Source organism: Pipistrellus hanaki, assembly GCF_964339955.1.
Source record: "Pipistrellus hanaki genome assembly, chromosome: 6".
Classification (NCBI taxonomy): domain Eukaryota; kingdom Metazoa; phylum Chordata; class Mammalia; order Chiroptera; family Vespertilionidae; genus Pipistrellus; species Pipistrellus hanaki.
The window spans coordinates 30294836-30314582 of record NC_140508.1 but is presented as its reverse complement, the minus strand read 5'-3'; the positions used below and the strand labels follow the sequence as shown (position 1 = coordinate 30314582).

The 19747-nt window shown below is 46.4% G+C and overlaps 1 protein-coding gene and 1 pseudogene across 3 annotated transcripts; one reads left to right on the top strand and one right to left on the bottom strand.

The window, feature by feature from the left end:
• Nucleotides 1-3868: 3868 nt before the first annotated feature.
• On the bottom strand, nucleotides 3869-6550 carry LOC311624805 (14-3-3 protein eta-like; annotated as a pseudogene). The gene is made up of 2 exons: nucleotides 6500-6550; nucleotides 3869-4703 (listed from the first exon to the last, which is right to left on the bottom strand). The product of its transcript is annotated as a 14-3-3 protein eta-like (transcript).
• Nucleotides 5571-17952, top strand: PRND (prion like protein doppel). 2 transcript variants are annotated; one of them, XM_084887672.1, is made up of 2 exons: nucleotides 5571-5696; nucleotides 12342-17952. In XM_084887672.1, exon 2 carries the CDS (start codon nucleotides 12353-12355, stop codon nucleotides 12896-12898), a length of 546 nt encoding a protein of 181 aa, XP_084743798.1. In that variant the 5' UTR covers nucleotides 5571-5696; nucleotides 12342-12352; the 3' UTR covers nucleotides 12899-17952. The 2 variants fall into 2 exon arrangements, with proteins under 2 accessions (XP_084743798.1, XP_084743797.1); XM_084887671.1 differs by lacking the exon at nucleotides 5571-5696 and adding an exon at nucleotides 9708-9781.
• The last annotated feature ends 1795 nt before the right edge of the window (nucleotides 17953-19747 follow it).

Sequence of the window (19747 nt, the reverse complement as noted above, 5' to 3'; positions counted from 1 at the left end):
GCCTCTTCTTTGGAGTTCACAGTTATAATCATTAGGGTATGGCCCACCTGCTGCTGGAGGCCACCAGGGTGCTTGGGACCGGGGCCCTTTCTCCCTAATTGTCCTGACAGATCTGCCCCTTTCCTCCCCGCTTCCCCTCTCTAAAAACTAACAATAAGCAAACATAGTCATTATCTCAAATGTTGTATTGGGCAAAGATATCAATTTCAGTTACTCTAACCCTTAACACCTTTAATGACCCCATGACTTTAGAAAACTTACAGGACCCCATTTTCATTGCCTTCCTTGCTGATTATACCATCTTCCACAGAGTGGGTGGCTTAAACAACAGGTTTATTTTCTCACCATTGTGGAGGCTGGAAGTCTGAGATCAAGGTGTCTGCGGGATTGGTGTCTTCTGAGGCCTCTCTCCTGGGCTTGTGGATGGCCATTTTCTTTCCTGTGTCTTCACATGATCTTCCCTCTGTCTCTATGTCCTACTCTTACCTAATAATAGACAAACAGGTAAATTGACTGTACCTCTGATATACCCACAGCCAATCAGAGTGAGTATGCAAATTAACCCAACAAAGATGGCGGATTGATTTGGATTGCAGGCGCGAGTGGCCAGGAGGGGTGGGCTGCCTGCTATGAGGCAGTGGGGTAGGGCAGCAGAGGGAGCTACAGGAGCGGTGCGAGGACTTGCTGGCTCCCAGGCAGCTGGAAGTGAAGGTAGGGGAAGGAAGGCCTATTATTGCATGAATATCATGCAATGGGCCTCTAGTCTTTTTGTAAGAACATCACCCATCATAGTGGCTTAAGGCCCACCCTAACAGCCCTTTTTTTTTTTTTTTTTTTTTTTTTTTTATCTTTTTTTATTTTTTACATATTTTCTTGATTTTTTTTTTATTGCCCCCCTCCCTCCTTCCCAGATATCCCCTCCCTCCCCATAGTTTTATGTCCATTGGTTGTACTTATATGCATTTATACAAGTCCTTCGGTTGATCTATTATCTCCCCCTGATATCCCTACCCTCCCCACTGTAATTTGACAGTCTGCCTCTAACAGCCCATTTTAACTTTAACTCATTAAAGGTCCTATTTCCAAATAGTCATTTTGAGGTATTGGGAACTGGACTTCAACATAGGAATTGTGTGGGAACACAATTCAGCCCATAATACCATCTTTCCAGGAATGGTGTGGCAGTGTCACTCTCAACCTTAAGTTCAAAGGTATTACCAAAACTGTGAATGCCTTGTGGAGGCCCCATATTCACACACTGACAGGATTCTCCTAATAAAAATGTCATCTGGATTGTGTCCTCAACAGACTGGACTATTGCCCATCATCACTCCAATTAGGATTGTCAAAGGTGCCTACTCAGTGCCCATTGTAGAGCAAACAGAAATGCTTCATTCTGGATCCAGCAACTGAAATCTAGCCATCACCCCCATGCCTGGCACAAAATGAAGAGTTTCATGAGCAAATTTGTTTATTTTGGCTCCTACAAAGGAAGATCTAAAACCCTAAGCCAGATAATGTGCCTCCTACACACAATACTCTGCAAACACACCTGGCATTTGAGTTACACTGATTGAGTTCATTAACATAAAACTGAGTGTTAGCTGTGACTCCATGGGTGCTATAGAACGCTGGCAAGATCCTATCACGCCAAATTCTGAATGCTAGGCATGCCTATCACCCTACTCAGTAGCTGCCCACACATGGAATGTGTCCACTCAGGTTTCTCTATGGCCCTGGTTCACCTTCCCAAGGTGCCAACTCTAACGTATAGGGAGAGCCTCACAGATCCCAGGCCCTCCACAAGACATCCAATCTCCATGCCCATGGTAGAGACAGACTAGAGAACCCAATGAAGAAGGAGATTTCTTTTTCTAGCTAATGCCTGTTTCCCCCGTCCTCTTGCATGTCTCTGAATCTCCTTTTATTCCGCCCTCTGAAGAATGAAAAAATGAATAAATAGTTACATGCACAGCCAAGCCCAGATCCCCTTCACACCCCCATAAAGTCTGTCAGAGATCATTCTTAGCCTTGAGGATTTTAGGAGCAAGATTTTTCTCTCCCACCCATAGAAGAGGCCCATTGTGACTCTGCTACACATCTAATACCCACCAGCTTTAGCTGCTACCTTCCCCAGAACATGCTAGGAAATGATCTCCATGAATACATCAGGACGGCTGTTCGGCTCTGTTCATCCAAGTTATAGAAAATGCCCAAGGGAAACCACCATCTTGCCTTTGGCAAAATCACATGACAAATAACTAAACAACAGAAACAATGTCTTACTCAGTATCTCCTAGTGTGTGATAAAACCACAACATCAAATGGAAGAGCATATGAGTCCTTCAGGGTGAAGAGTGTAGACTACACAATAGTATTCAACCATAATGAGGCTGGATGAAATTCTGATCCATGCTTCAACACAGATGGACGTTACAAATGTGATGCGGAATGAAATAAACCAGACACAATGAGGTAAATATTATATGATTCACTTTAAATGAAATACCCAGGTAGGTAAATCCAGACAGAAAGTAGACTCATGGTTGCCAGAAGTTGGAGAGAGGTGTGGGAACAACAATCGGCTGCTAATGGGGATGGGGTTTCTTTCTGGTGTGGTAAAGATATTTTTTAATCAATGAACAACTTTATGAATATGCTAATATCACTGAACTGTAAACTTTGAAATGGTGAATCTCATGGCATGTGAATTATATCTCAGTGAAGCTTTTTTTTTTTTTTAAGTGTAGAACTACCTACCTGATAATAGAAATGATGAGAGAGTAGGGGGAGGGTTAGGTATTGTTGGGGATTTAATTTGTTATATGAACACTTCTGCCCACTTGTTTTTGTCACAGGTGTTCCTGGGAAATGTTCATAAGCACCAATAGCCTCAGGTCAACCGTGTTTGTAAACACTTGGCCCAAAGGTGTTCCTGGGCACACAGTCTATGGAAGCTGAAAAATGTAATGTGACACTCTTGGCCTTTAAAAAGGAGACCACAGCAATACTACTTAACCACAGACTCCTTGAGTTTAAAACCTGCTAGCCTGTTCTGTGATATGTAATACTAGAAGATCAACTGGTATCAAGAGCTGATGGAACTTTAACTAGGTGAACAGACCCGTTACCCATATGTAGCAGAAATTCAGGCCCCTTCACTCACATTAAATACCAAGGGTTCTTCAACAAAAGCTATGGGTCTTTGATGAACGGGTGAATGAATGTCCTGGCAAATTGCTTTGTGACAAGTTTATTGATTACCGTTTCTACTAGATTACAAGTTGCTCATCATACAGACTAGCTCAACAACTCTCATCCCCCTGGTGGAAACTTGACCCCTTGCCCAAAGAAGGCATTTCTCCTCATTTCTCCGTCTGTCCAGCAGAGGTAGTCCCAGCTGTTCCTTCCCCATCTCACAGCCAAGTTATGCAGACTGGTAAGAACACACCCTTGCCTGCTATGAGCTAAGTCTTTGGCAAGAGTGGGGAGTGTAAATACCAGGCCTTGAAAAATGGAAACCTTCATTTGAGCCTCAGCATCTGAACTGCCCATATTACATCTCTCTCTGTCTTACTCACCTTGACCTGCTTGCCCTGTTCAGAGACCTTGCTGGATCCTTTGAGAACTGGATGCCCCATCTGAATCACACATGTGATGTTTTGGCTTACCCTCCATTGGTTCTCCTTCCATCTGGTTTTCCCTTGGGTGTGAATACCTGATCCTCCCTCCCGCCTCACACCTGTGTGTCACTTCCACTTGGGGTCAGGAGCTCAGAGAAGCTGGGATAGGGAGCAGATCTGAGTAGCTGTGCTGCCAATACAGATAGGTTTAGCACTAGATACCTAGTGATTGTGGCTGGGAAGAATCAGTGATGATGGGGGCTGGTGGATAAAGGAAGAGCCAGGGACTCTTCATCCAGTAAGCCCGTCCCACACTGGGTGGGGTTGTCTCGCAACAGCATGATGAGCATAAAGTCCTTATAGGAATCCTCATTTAGTGTGTCCAGCTCAGCTATGGCATCCTGGAAGACCTGTTTGGCTAAGGGGCAGGCCCGCTCCCGTGCATGCTGGGACCTTGTAACATGAAGAAGATGAGGACCAGGCCAGTCCCATTGGGTGCATTGGCTGCCTGTGCTCTTTGCTGATTTCAACAACTTCCTTGTAGGCCACCTCAGAAGCTTTGACTACATGTTTTTCTTCTCCCCAGAAGCTACCTCTGCCAAGAAGAGGTGATGATGGCCTCTCATTTTGAGGTAACATACCTGGAAATCATTGCAGTTCTTGAGGAGGAGCTTGTCCTCATTGCACACTGTTCCCCTCTCCTTCTCAGTCCTCTCCTGGTAAGCATTACCTTTCTCCACCTTCTTTGCATTCCCATCGGCCATGGTTTTCAGCTCAGTGCTGCGGATGATCCTCCGGGAAGATGGCCTGGCACCAACCACATTGTTGTAGGCCACAGGTTCCCATCTTCCTGGAGAGTTTCATTGAGCTCTGTCACTGCCTTCATGGAGGAGGCCTTGTTGCAGTGCTCCGCCTGCTTGGCCAGCCAGCCCGCTGCAGCTGCTGCTCCAGGTCCCCTTGTTGCCCGCTCCTGGCTGGGCCTCGCCTCGCACCCCACCCCCCTTGCTGGCTCGCTCTCGGCCCCTGCCAGTCCCTGCTCAGGTGGTGGGTGGCTCCCCCACCGCCCCCTCCTCTCGCTGGCTAGGCCCGCAGACATGGCCCAGGGCTCAGAATAATGTTCTTGAGTACATAAAATAAATAGCGGTTACACAGGAAAACAAATGCTAAAATATAGCTATCAAAACAGCTTTACACCGATTAAATGTTTTTAAATGCACTAAGTAAGATCTGGTGGACCTACTACCATATTTGCATAATAATTCATGAAAGGGATTTCACCTGGGATAGGGATGTCCAACTTGTCCTGGTTTGCTCCCTATGTTCCCATCTTAGCAGTGAAAATCTCATGTTCTGGAAGCCCCCTCATTCCTTCGAAAACTGAGACTGCTGGCCACATGCCCATAATGTGACAAAAACGTCTGTGATCCTAGTGGGTGATGCTCACAGGCACAGCTAAGGCCGGGCACTCTTCATGGAGCAAAGGCTATATTTCAGGCGGAGGTTAGTGGAAATAAAGATGTGATTTTTTTATCCTATCCAAGTTCATGTACCTCCCAAATTCTATCCATGGATTCCAAGTTAAGAATCCCTGCAATTAAAGGGACAACGTTAGGCCTAATCTCCTCTAATCTTTATCATTGGTTCTTAGCTTTATTATAACTTAGCAAATCATTGTCATTGTTTATTTAAAAATTAAAACAAGTCTTGCCCTGACTGGGTGACTCAGTTGGTTGGAGCGTCGTCTCATACACCAAGAAGGTTTCAGGTTTGATTTCAGGAGTCCAGTCAGAGGCAACCCATCGATGTTTCTCTCTCACCTCTCTTTCTCTCTCTCTCTCAATCATCAAATAATTAATAAATATATCCTCGGTGATAATTTTTTTTAAATTGAAAGAAGTTTTGACACTTGAAGAAAACAAGATGATGGCATAGATAATCACCTATACTTGCTGCCTCTCACAACCACATCAGAAACACAACTAAACAGCAGGACAACTACCACCCAGAACTGCAGGAAAACTGGCTAAGAGGAACTCCCACAACTAGAGAGGTGAAGAAAACTCATTGAGACTGGTAAGAGGTTCATTGATGCAGAAAGTGCTGGCACCTGGATGTGCTGCTCTTTAAACTGGGAGGGTGATACAAGCTCCTGCTTGCTCTGAATTGCAGTTCCAGGCAAGACTCCAGGGGACCCAGGCACATACAGGGAGAAACTGGACTGTCTGGCATTGGGACTGGAATGCGAGGGCAGCTTACTCTTAGAGATGCTCGCAGCAATCATTGTTCCTGCACAAGGGCCCAGGACTTGGAGAACCGGGGACTTCTCCGGTTCAGGGCAGCCATCACTGTTTGCTCCACCCTGGTGATTCCCAGAGACCCCACCCCACCCAATTTACAACCACACCCAAGCTGTGTGCAGCAGCTTTTGCATATGAGTGGCCTGTCCTTTTGCTTAAAATAAACTGCAGCTGGGTCAGAGAGCTCCAGATAATCCAAAAGAAGGCCCACGGCCTGGAAGCAGCAGCAGCTGCCTTGCTTCATAGCTGGGCTTCGTCTGGGCATTTCCAAACCCCATACAAAGAGGAGGAATCTGCAAATGTCTCTGTAGCTCCTGCTGGGTGGCCCCAGACAGTGGCTGACCTTGCACCTCCTTGGAGAATCAAAAGCCAGTGTACCCAGTGGTCAGAGTGAGACCATCCAGGATTATAAACCTTCACATCCATAAGAGGCACACTCAAGGGGCTGTACATAAGAGGGCAGGGCAGGGCGAATAAACTCATTCCACTGTGGGGCAGGGCGGAGTTATACTCCATTTTGTGTAACTTGAACCTAGCCCTCACCCAACCAATCAGGGTCAGCCAAAGCAGTGACATCACCACTGGTATAAAACCCCTGGGCTTGGCGAAGTTTGTGCTCTCGTCCGCCATGCGGTCTGCGTGAGTGGGACAGAGCCCATGTTAACATGGAAGAGGCTCTTTCGTTAACTGCATTGGACTTGGCTCCCTGCTGGTCATTGGGGATCATGGAATCACGGTACAATAGTACAGTTAGGATATGTGTAGCTTTTTGTGAGAAAAAAACTAAGTATGGCTCTTTGGACAGCTACACAGCTTTCTAATAAGTATTATTTTCCAAAACCCATTTCAATTATTTCTCTACTGTTAGACCAGGAGCTCCATTAGTTGCCTTATCTATCTCTAAGCTCTGCCTTCTTTGGCACAACATGGTCCCAAGCACATAACAGACTCTTGATAAACCTTCAAAAAACCAAGATATGGTGGGTGATCTTCCCACACACTAACCCTTGTGGGTACAGTTTGACATTGTGTCTTAACAATCACTATATTTATTTTATTTATAAATGTTCTCCAAAGGTCTGAGCTCTAATCAAACTGGGAGTGGTATAATAATGACCCTCTCATGCATTCTAGAACTTAGCCTCTCCCTGTTGCTTTTTTGGATAATCCACATAATTTCCTATTGTTTCTCCATTTGTGCAAAATATATTATAGTCCTTTGCACCATAGAGCACCCAGCCCTGTGGAATCAATCCCATTCTTCCTGTTTTCATAAACATGATCAAGATTAAATTATATTCTAAGCCCTAGCTGGTTTACTTAGTGGTTAGAGTGTCGACCCACAGACTAAACGGCCATGTGTTCGATTCCAATCAAGGCCATGTACCTCAGTTGCAGGCTCAATCTCCAGCCCCAGTCAGGATGCATGTGGGAGGCAACCAATCAATGTCTCTCTCTCACATCGATGTTTCTCTCTCTATCTCTTCACCTTACTTCCACTCTCTCTAAATCTCAATGGTAACTATATCCAGGTGAGTATTAACAAAGATAAATAAATTATATATCCCTAATATAATTATTGGTGCCAGAAGACACAACTCAGTGGGCCCTGGCCACTCAGCTCATTTAAAGAGACTAATGTTCTCACACCAATTCCTTGGCTGTTTGTTCTTTGCCGGGCTGATTGGAGCAGGTCTGTACTCCCTGCAACTGCTTAATAGTTTTCTTGCCTCATTTGCAGCTTCCAGAGTTCCTCCCTTCTTCTGAACATTTTCTGTCTTCCTCACTCCTCTGTGCCTCCGAAAACAGCTCTTTGTTCCCCCACAAGAAGAATCTGCAGCCTCATCAGCTCTAAACCAACCTCCCACTGTGCTCTGGGCAAAGTCCTGCTCGGAAAGGGATGGAAAGAAAGGGATGGAGGCAGCCGGGAGGTGATGGTACAGATGGGGACAGACAGGGCGAACAGTACACACAGTTTAGAGCAGGGCAATGGGCCTGCAGGGACAGCCTGCCTGGCTGGGTGGCCTTGGGCCTATCTGGGTCCCATGACCTCACACAGCGTGAAAGCTGGGCTAGAGGATTCTGAGTTCTTTCCAGCTCTGAACATCCCAAACCCTAATTATAACCCTAAACATCTACACAATGAGCAAAATTCTACTGACACTTGTCTCTGGGTAGTGAAATGTTGAGATCTTTTTTCTTTGTCTTCTGCATTTTGCAAATAGATTATTCTGTTTGCACTACTGTGTTTGTGTTCTCAAGACCAAATATCTGACTCTAGATAAAAATGATAAAGTGGTGTGTTTTCTTGAAGAAGAAAATGAGATAAAATTTGAAAAGAAAAGGCAGAGGAGACACGAAGGTCCAGCTGGAGGCCCCAAATCCAACTGGAGCACAGAAGCTCTGCAAGGGCAGCGTTAGCTGGGGGCTTTCCTACCTCCAGGGTGAAAGTCTTTGTAAACTCTTCTAGCGCCATCTGGTGGTCGATTTAGAATTAATCGCTTAATTTGGTTCACAAAAGGGTTTTGAAATGAATCTAGAGTACATAGATGGAGTCATGTTCAGGCTGACGACCATCTTTTATTTACAGGCAAATCTCCCTCCATGCACACATCCACAATTCACTGTTTATTTCAAGTTGCAATCATGACCATAACAGGGACACCGGAACAAGACCCTTCGTATAAGAGGTGGTAATAGCTATCTATGCACAGTCCCTTATGCAAGGAGCGATTGATTCCCTGGCTCCCCTCCCGGCTACACTGGGCATCATGTAGAGACAGAGACACTCTGAGGAAACCCGCTCTCAGCCCCCACCATCTTTGAACTGTGTTTGTTTCATCGCCACCTATCTCTCCCTGTTCCCTGGGTTGTCACAGGTCTTCAACTCGTTGACGTTTGGACTAATTCAGTGGCTCAAGCTTTCCCACATGACCCCAGCAGCCCAACATGCAAACAAGTCCTCTGATTTGGCCTTCTATCCACCATTAGTCCTGTTTTACCCGCTCCCCAATGCAAGCCCGGCCCCTCACCCTGTGGGTTCTAGCTGAACACCCACTCTCTTCCCACAAAGGGTGCCCCTTTGCTCTGGCTGGTCGAAAGGTGCAGGACAGTATGCATGTCCAGCAAGGCCTGTGTAACCCACCCTCTGTTGTAGATATTGATGGAAAAGCAGTTTCCTTCAAACACTTTTCATTTCCATTCTAGAGGGCACCTCTAAAAGTACCCGTCTTAAAAATAGCCTCAGCTGGACAGACGCATCCATCCATCTGTCCAGCTGTGACATTCTCATGTAATGAGAACTCTATGTTTGATCTCTGTCCTCAGTTCCTGGCTCAAAAGCTTCTACAACCTTGTAACTTCCTGAGTGGCAGGGGTGATAGGAAGGAGCATCTTTTGTTATAATACTTGGGGTTTTGTCCCCTGTTTCCTGGCACCGTGGGGTTCGGAGAACTTCCAGGTTGGTGAACTCATCCACCTTCTGGGAGGATGGTGCGCCCCAAACTCTTTGTTTCCAGCCCTTGCCCTCTTCACCTGGCTGTCAATCTGTATTCTTTATAATAAACTGGCAATCGTTTAAAGAAACACATAAATACAATACGAGGCAACTCTCAAGTTTTGCTGAACTTCATTAAGATCCTCCTGTAGAAAGTGATGAGAAGCTCCATCCTTCTCAAGACAAAGGAGCTCCCGGGACTCCCCGATTGGTCCTGCAGGGAGGGGAGGCTGCCATATTTGGAGAGAAGCAAAATGCCCCTCCCTCTCCAGCTCCTACTTAGCTGGGAGGGCCTGGCTGCCAAGAGGGTGTGCTCCAGGACAGTGTGGCCATCGCTGCAGGGGCACGTTCCCAGGGAGTCCAAGGTAGGTGGGGAGGCAGAGTCTGTGCATGATTCCGTTTCTGTGCTCAGGGCTGCTCATTTCCATTCAGACTGCAAACCACGCCATGGTTACTTGACTCCCATCTCCTGAGAGGGATGGGTCCCAGGTCAGGGGACACTTGTGAGAATGGATGGTCATCAGGGGCTGCAGGTCTGTGTTTCGGTGCTGTAACACAATGCTATTGCAGGGTTGGCTGGTTGGGATTTTCTCTTGCTTTTAAGCCCTGGCCTGGAAAGACCAATTTCTTTCTCAAGAGCTCTGCGCTTTTATTTAATGTAATGTGCCTGTAATTGATGTTATTATTCTTATTTAAGATTTCCCTTCCCAAGGAGTAAGGGCTATGACATGGGGCGTGGTCCCTATTTCGGAGGTTAATGAGCGTTTGCTTGAAACTCTTTGGAGAAAGCTGCTCTGAGCTCACTGTGTTGGGGGGGGGGGGGAGACACTGAGGGGTTGTGGGTGCTGAGCCGGGAGCATAGGCTGCTGCGGGCACATTCATGCCCACCCTGGGGCAGAGCTAGGTGATGTCTGCACGTTAAGACATGTTAGCAGAGGCTTCTTTGCAGATGCCCTGAAGAGGCTAAAAAAACACTTGGGTTGATTTTCCCTATTTTGCTACATAAGGATCAGTGTCTCACTGGATTTGAATGTTTTAACTGAGGTGTGCTAACCACTGTTAGGAATACTGCAAGGGGACGGTGGAGGGTGTGTTAGGAGCTAAGCAAGGTAGCTTTCAAACCTCCTCCAGCTCTGGCACTTACGGGCTTACAATAAGCCTCATTTAGGGGACAGCCTCCGCTGTAGTAACTTCCCGCGCCCCTGCTCCCCCCGGACAAAGGTCCGGGTGCTGGGATGGCCCAAATGGTTGACCTTGGGAAGTGGGTTTCCACAATAACTATTGTAGTTTCAGGAGCTAGATGCCACGCACTCCCGCATTGTGGGGCTGGAAGGGAGGGCAGTCCATGATGTCATCAGCAGCCCTCCAGATGCCCTGGGGTCACCTCAGCGCTTCCCTGGCCTCCCTCCCCCCCCAATCATCCCATTTCCTCTGAAAAGCCTCCCAAGCTCTTTGCTCAGCTCAGGGCCCTTTGGACTGCTCTTCATGCCCAGTTAGAAGCACAAAATCTGAGCACCAGCCCCTCGGGCAATTCAGGAGGGCAGTGGGCATGGTGGGAGCAGTGTCAGAAGGAGCTGCGTTCAAACCTGTGCGGCCTTGGCAAATTACCTAATTTCTCTAGTTCCCAGTACAACTTTTATAACACGGGAATAATATGATACCTTCCCCATGTGAAAAGTAAGGTAGGCAACGTCAGAGGCTGACACAGGGTAAGTGTGAAAGAAACCAACTGGGAAAGGCAGATGGGGTCACACTGTCCCTAGAGATGAAACATGAAAGAATTACTCCTGGACATAGAGAGAGACAGGGACCCCACATATCCCAGCTCTCCCTCCCTCTCCTCTCTCTCTCTCTCTCTCTCTCTCTCTCTCTCTCTCTCTCTCTCTCTCTTCTCTCTCACTCTTTCTCTCTCTTTTTTTCCTCCCCCCTCTCTCTCTTTCTACCTTAAAGGCCTTCGGGATCAGCAGCCAGTGACTTTTTTAGAATAGATAACAGAAAGTGCCCAAGCCAGTGCCAGCTCAGAGCAATACAGAATAACGAGGGAAGATTAAAAAAAAAAAAAAACACAGCCCATATAATAGTGTCAGCCATAAAACAACAACAATAATAATAAAAACACAGCCTACTCATTATGTAAGCCGCTCTGATTGGCAGTGTATAGATTCATTTTATGTGTGAACATTGGTTAACAAAGTTTTTTTTTTGTTTGTTTGTTTGTTTTAAATACAGTCTATGCCCAGCCCTAGCCAGCTTTGCTCAGTGGGTAGAGCATCAGCCTGTGGACTGAGGGGTCCCAGATTCGATTCTGGTTAAGGGCATATGCCTGGGTTGCAGGCTTGATCCCCAGTAGGGGGCGTGCAGGAAGCAGCCAATCAATGATTCTCTCTCATCACTGATGTTTCTTCTATCTCTCTCTCCTCCCTTCCTCTCTGAAATCAATAAAGAAATATAAAAATGAATGAATGAATGAATGAATAAATAAATAAATAAATAAATACAGTCTATGCCCAGAAGCCTCTGATTCCAGCTCTTCCACTGTCTGCCTTCCAGGGACCCCTTGATTTGAAAAGCTTGGGAACACCAGAGAACACCTATATGTATTCAGTCAGTCAGCACTCACTCACTTTCCCATGCTCATTCAAAGGTTGTGTAATTGCCAGTTGCCGCTTCTTATCTGTCTGAGAAAGCCAGGGTCACCGCCCGGAGTGGATTTAGTCCCAGGCCAAAGCAAAAAAAAAAAAAAGAAAGAAAGAAAAAGTGGGACGGGCCTAACCCTGCGCTGCCCAAGCGTGGGAAAACAATTATGCTTCAGGACAGACGTGCATGAGGCAAGGGTGTCACTCCTCCGCTTAAAGTCTCCGCGGGAGGGGCGGGGAGCGGGGAGCCGCGCTGAAGGAGTGACCGCCTCCTCCTTTGCCTTTGCAGGTTCTGACACGATGGGGAGGCACCTGGGGGGATGCTGCCTGGCCGCCGTGTGCGTCCTGCTCTGCAGCCAGCTCGCCGCGGTGCAGGCGCGCGGCATCAAGCACCGGATCAAGTGGAACCGCAAGGCGCCGCCCAGCAGCAGCGCCCAGGTCACCCAGGCCCAGCAGGTGCAGGTGCAGCCGCGCCCGGGCGCCTTCGTCAAGCACGGCCGCAAGCTGGACATCGACTTCGGAGCCGAGGCCAACAGGTACTACGAGGCCAACTACTGGCAGTTCCCAGACGAGATCCACTACAACGGCTGCTCCGAGGCCAACGTGACCCGGGAGAAGATCGTCAGCGACTGCATCAACGCCACCCAGGCCGCCAACCAGGAGGAGCTGTGGCAGGAGAGGCCGGACAACCGGCTGCACCGGCGCATCCTGTGGCGGCTGGTCCGGGAGCTCTGCTCCGTCAAGCGCTGCGATTTCTGGCTGGAAAACGGAGCAGGTCTGTGGGTCACTGTGGACCGGCCCGCCATGCTCTGCCTGCTGGTTTCCGTCTGGTTCATTGTGAAATAAGCCTGGGGGGAGATGAGCTAAGCGGGCGGGCGAGCAAACCACAGAGTCACCCCAATTCTCTGCACCCCTCTCCCCCGCCCCCCGGTCTCCACCCACCCCATGTTCTGAAGGTACCAAAGAGCAGTGATTCCTCAGCGCTTCTGTAGCTCTCCCCAGGGTCCACCTGGGCGTCTGCTTGAATTGGATTGTTCGCGTCTCAGTCCCCCGCAGGCTGTCCGAGGGCGCGTTCATCGCTGCATCCTCAGCTCCTGGCGCAGTGCCTGGCACACCGTCTCACACAATAAGTGTTTGGTGAACTTGGGGGGGTGGGGAGCGGGCGCATCAGGGACTGTGCCAAGCAATTCGCAATGCTTCCCAACAATTCTCAGAGGTAGTGTTATTCCCAGAAGCACAGAAGAAACGGAGGCTTTGAGAGATGAAGTAGCCAGAAAGTGGTAGAACCAGACTTCAACCCTGGCTTGTCTAACCCAGACTGCCCGCTCTGGGCGCTGGGCGCTGGGCAGTCCCAGGGCTGTCCAGTGATCCCTGATGGCCCTCAAGGCCGCATCCAAATGTGTCTCTGATGAAACTGGAGATGCCAGTGTTAGAAATATGAGAAGACCTGAGCTGATGGTCATGTAGTTTCATACCTTTCTTACATGGAGGTCTCATTTAATTCTTCTAATTATACTACAATGTAGCAAAGGGATTAAACTAAAATAGAAATAAAACTGGACAAAAAGCCCAGAGATTATCTTGTAAGGAAACAGTGCCAGGCTGATTCCCAGAGCAGACGAGAGCCACACAGGATCTGTCTGTCACATGAAGATTTTTTTTTCCCCACAAGAAGGATCTATGTTTGCTGTTCCCATCTCTGAAACAGTCCATGTGTTTAAGAAAATGTTTTTTAAGTAACATACTTGCTTTCTAATACTCTCCTGACTCTCTGTGCATGGTTTTAGGGACATCTTTAAGTAGCCTTCCTTCACCCAGGGACTCCACACAATCTCTAGCAGTATTTTTACCACCACTTTGGGGACAGGCCATCGTTTTTGTGAACCACTTATCACTACGAAAAAATAATTCCTCCTAGCCAAAAAGATTAAAAAGAAACTTTAGGGAGACCTAATAAAGAATTCATCCATGCTGTAAAGCATAGGGGATATAGTCAATAATATTGCAATAACTTTCACAGTGCCCGGTGGGCATTTGAAAAATTGGGGGACCACTTTGTCAAGGATATGATTATCTAACCACTATTTTTTACAACTGCAATCCATACAAAATAATGTTGACTGTAAACTGTCATTGAAAAATAAAATTAAGAAGTAATTAACCCATGCCATGAGCAAGAATAGATCCACCACTTCTTAACTGTTTATTAGTTAAAATATATATATTGTAAAATATTATTTGCTAATTTTTAGCTTAAAGTATATATTTTAAAATTTGAATACAGCTTAAATAAAAATAATGAATCAAATGTCCTAAGAGGCCCTCTGGGGAACTCTCAGAGACCCACAGGAGCTGTTGAGTCATATTTGGAGATAACAACTGCTGAATATTTATCTATTCTCCTATAAAGAGAGTCTGTAAGAGAGAGAAAAAAGTGCATTATCAGACAGTTTACATGCAGTCTTTTAGGACATGAATGTTGATAAGGGCACCTTTTGTTCTGAGCCCCCACTGTTATCTGTGTTCTTCTCAAAGATACATTCGGAAGCTTTTAACATAGAAATGGGGTGGAGGACTTGGGGGCGGGGCATTCCAGGGGAGCAGCCTGCCCCTGGGAGATGCCCACCCTGCACTGAGACAGCAGAGGCCCCCCAAGATGTTTTGGTTCTCATTCTGCCAGCACCTCTCTCACCACCCGCTTCCCGTGTCCTCCTGAGTCCTTTCACAGAGTGAAGTATTGACCTCAACATTTTTATTTTCTAAATAATAACAGCAACAATCCAGACAGAAAGAACAATTGCTAATAAACTGATGTTGAGATTTCAGGCCCAGACTCTCCTGAGTTTAATTACAAGGGCACACACAGCCACATAAGCAAAATGACTTCATTTCTGATATGAAAACAGTTCATCTTTATGTAGCACATTATCTAAAATTGCTGTCATTTCTCATTTCTTTAATAGTTCCAGAACTCAGATTTAAGCGGGGCGTGAAATGAATTTATACATGGTGATTCAGGTGCAAACTTTATTTATGGAGCTTTTAGTCATAACTGCATGTGCTTGAACATTCTTGCTCGTGTTTATGAATTATGAGGTCAAGCCAAGGCTATGTGAGTCTGGTTCTTCATTTTAGCAAAGGACTGCCAAGTGCCTACTATGTACAAGACACTGTGAGAAGCTTCTGAATTATTCTTGGGAGTCCTTTTAAATGTGAATAATTTCACCAACCATTGCTTTCTTGTTCCTTCTTAGTGTTGACTTTTTAAAGAACATTTATTGTGACATTAAAATTACAACAGAAATTCAAGCAAAACATTGCTCACAATCCTAGCATCTGATTAAGTCAGTGTTTTTCTTTTTTTCCTATAAACTCCTAGCCCTTATCCATTTGCATATACAAATGTACATATTTGTCAGCATTTATATTCTAAATTTTCCCTCAACTTTATTATTTTTTTCATTTTTCCTAAGATTTTTTTGTTCTTGCCTTCCCCTCTACTTTCCCTAACCCCCCTCCTTTCTGCCTGAGATGACGCCTGCACTTCCTTTTTGCTCAGATATGTGAGAGAGTTTTTGTCTGATTAAGTCTTTTAAAAGTATTATAATCATGCAGATCACATTTCTTTCTCTGCAATCTGCCTCTGTGACTTCACCCTGCTTCAAGAACCTCTCTCCAGCTCAACAGCTAGCTAGTTAGCTAACTCATCCTTTTACATTGCTGGGTAATATTCCACAGGACAGGTAGACCCTGGTTAATGTAGTCATTTCCTTGTTGGTGGACCTTCAGGTTGTTTCCAGTTTTCACCACTGCAAACAATAAACATCTTTATATGTATGACTTTGCAATCTGTTACTTTTATTTCTGTGGCAAAGATTTCTACAGGCAGAATTTCTGGAACAAAACTGTGAGTGATTTAAATTTTTTCTCCACGTGACTAGATAATGTTCACATGGGCGGAGCAATTCCCATTGCCACCTGCAGTGTATGGCGCTAACGTGTACGAGTTTCTGTGTCATTTAAGCTGACTTTTCTACAAGTGCTGCTTGAGCATCTTCTCCCCTTTGCAGATGACACATCTAATGCTTCCCACATGATTTCTGACCACGGACCATTTGAAAATCCTAAAACTGTGAGCAATTCCCATTCTAAATCTGGTCCTTGGCCCAACACATCTGGATGAGAACCCTGGAAAGCAGGCAGTGTGTGTGCAAGCTCCCTGCTCACAGAGTGGCATGTTTGCATAACTCCATACACCCAAAGGGCAAGAAGAGGCATAAAGTTTGTTGTTTCTTTAATAAATCTTTAGCAAAATTAGACAAGCGAGTATTTGCCAGTGAGAATGCCCTCTTAGGTCATAAAGATCCAAAGGAGCAGGCATCAAGCACACTTGGTTAAGGTACCCCATGATGCCCCTGAACAGCATCTCCCTGGAGCCCCTTGCACCCCATCTTGCTTAGGACCCCACCTTGCTTAGGATGTGCCCGGCAACATTTCGACACCCAGCCCTCTGGTCCTAGTGAGGTGTGTCCCAGTAGTGGCCACTAGTTGTCTTGAGCTGCCCGCACTACCTAAAGGTTTGGATAACAAGTGACTGACCTGGAGCAGTGGCCCATTGGGTTAGGGGGCCCTGGCCCTACATCAGACCTGCAGTTTAGTCACATCTTGAATTCTCACCCAACACTTTTTCTTCATGTGATGTATATGGTTGGACAGAGATGCCCTAAAATTCCGTGTTGCTGCATGGCACATTCCAGGGTTTGCCAGGGTATCAGCTGAAATGCTGACAGCAGAGTCCCTGTGCCCACATGCAAGCAGTGATAACACATTGGTGACACTACCTGCTGGGCAAGCGATGGAGAAGATACACAGATATGGCATAAGGTTCAGTTTCCCCAGCTGAAAGCTCAGGCTGCTCTGCTGAAGAGCAGACCTCTGGCAAACTCGGCTCATGCCAGCAGCTGTGTGCTTGCTCTGTCTGCCCCAAGACCATGTCAACAGACACAACACATGGCTTGTTTTTCTCCTATTCTTGTTGCTGGTAGAAGACCTGGTCTCAGTTGGGTACCATGTTCCCTGATGCAAGAGAATGGAGTCAAACTCTCATGCCACTAGGAATGAAGTGTACCTGCAAAACAGGACAAAATCAGAAATTCCTTGAAGCCCAGGGGGCCTGGCTCAGTGGTTGAGCATCAACCTATGAATCAGGAGGTCACAGTTCAATTCCCAGTCAGAGCACATGTGTGAGGTAGGCTTGATTCCCAGTGTGGGGTGTGCAGGAGGCAGCCAATCAATGATTCTTTCTCATCATTGATGTTTCTAGCTCTCTCTCTCTCTCTCCCTCTCTCTTTCTCTCTGAAATCAATGAAAATATTTTTAAAAGAAATTTCTTAAAAAGGTGGAATAACATACAGTCTCTGAGGCATCTTTAAGCCCATCCCAGACCATTGAAAGCTGCTCCAGAAAACTAGACTCAGCTGTTTTCTCTGAACAGCTGTGGGCAAGGAAGAAATCTTTCTCTACTCTTTAAGTTCTTCTCACTGGTCTAATAATTAAATTTCTTTAGAGAGATAATGGGAAAATAAAGTAACTATAACATTCTGAGCTCAGGATGAGGTAAGGGACCTTGGGGCTTCAGAGAGGAAGAAAGTCATTTGCAGGATAATAAGAAAAGCTGATGCCCTGCCCTGTGGATAAGTGGTACAATATTATTTCCGGTGATAATGAAACAGGTAGAATAAAACGTTCCTCCACATTGCTCCATCGAATCAAACCCTGCCAGGACAAATTGCTCCACTGAGGTAAGCCCTGCCAGAACGGTGGCAATTATCACTAGGTAGCTATGAAGCAATGGTCAGGAGGGGTTTCCTCAAAAAATTAAATATGGAACTGCCTGGGAATGTATGACTCAGTGATCCCACTTCTAGGAGTATATCCTAAGAAACCCAAAAGGCCAATTAGAAAGAATATATGCACCTCAATATTCATAGCAGCGTAATTTATAATAGCTAAGATCTGGAAACAGCCCAAGTGCCCAGTAGTAGATGAGTGGAATAAAAAAGTTGTGGTACATTTACACCATGGAATACTATGCAGCTATAAAAAAGAAGAATCCCTTACCCTTTGAGGCAGCATGGAGGGACCTGGAGAGCATTAGGCTAAGTGAAATAAGCCAGTCAGAGCAAGTCAAGTATCTCATGATCTCACTCATATGTGGAATCTAATGAACAAAATAAACTATTCAGAGACATATACATGGAACAGACTGACGAATGGGGGTGAATAGGGGAGGGGGAGAGATTAACTTATATGTATATATGAATATATGCATAACCCATGGACACAGACATATTGTGGAGAAGGCCTGGAGGGACAGTTGGGAGGGGAGGCGGTCAATGGGAGAAAAAGGGGGGCATTTTTAATGCTTTCAACAATAAAGATAAATTTTAAAAATAAAATAAAAATGACATTCAAAGTACAAAATGCGTAATTTAAACCCAGAGTGGAAACAAACAATGGTCTGAGAACCAACCTGAATCCTTTTAAGTTTGCGTTTCAGATCTAAAGCCAAGCCAGGTCCCTTCCTGTGTCCCAAGAGTGCTGCACAGTCTCAGAGCCTCTGGTGTGGCTGACATGTACCGGGACATAGTGTTCCAAAAAAGGAAGAAGCCAGCCAGCCTACACCCTGCTTGGTCAACCCCAGCAACTTCTGTGTTTCCAAGAAATAAAAAACCCAAAGCGCCACATTCAGGGCACAGAACCTGCAGCCCAATCTCGGCGTCCTCGCCCTCTGCAGAACCTCGGTAAATCTGCCTTCACTTTTATCAGGGTCCCTGTACAAATTCTCTCATATCAGAGACAGGAACCCAAACTCATTGATAATAGTGACTCTTATTCTGGGCAAGGCCCCAAATGCAATTCTTTTAAGGGAGAGGTAAACGTTTCTTGTGAGCCCACGGAATCTCCATTGCCTTCAGCTCAAAATAACCCACATGCCGAAGTGGCACATCTTGGGGAACCCCCTCAGAGCCTTCACCTGGGCCCACGGGAGGCCTCACACTGAAATAAGTCTGACACGCGATTCACACTCCTCCGAAAGGAGCCTTCCTGGTGCTGCACCAGCCCAGAGCCGACCCTCAAAAGAACTTACCCCCCAAAACTCCCCCATCACTGTGTCCCCAAGGTGCTTCCCTCTACTCCGGATCCGAATTTCTTATCTCCATCCACCCACTCACCCAGTCCATCCTTGGAATTCCCAGATCTTATTTTAATGCAAATATTTTTGTGGGAAAGGATTTCCTTCTTAAACAAAACGTATTGTTTTAACTCCTAAGCAGTGGCCACATTTGTGAAAGGGAATTGGCAGAGGGCCAGAGAGGAACTCGGGGGAGCTGGAAATAGACAGGTCAGGGCCAGAGGACCTAGCCCAGCTTGTCTCCCTGGATGGAGGGAGGTGGGCAAGGGTGGAAGGCTCTGGGGAGGGGAGCACAGGAGCTGGTCAGAGGCAATGTCAGCACCCCACAGTGTGGTGTTATGCCCCCAGGGGTCCGGCTCAAGAAACAGCAGCACCAAGGAGAGAGATGTTCAAGGACTGAGCAGAGGGAAAGGTCTGGAGTAGGGTCCTGGATAAACAAGGCCCATATCAATTGTGCTGTGCTTGAATTTCCAAATCCATAATTAAGGCTTCTGATTTTT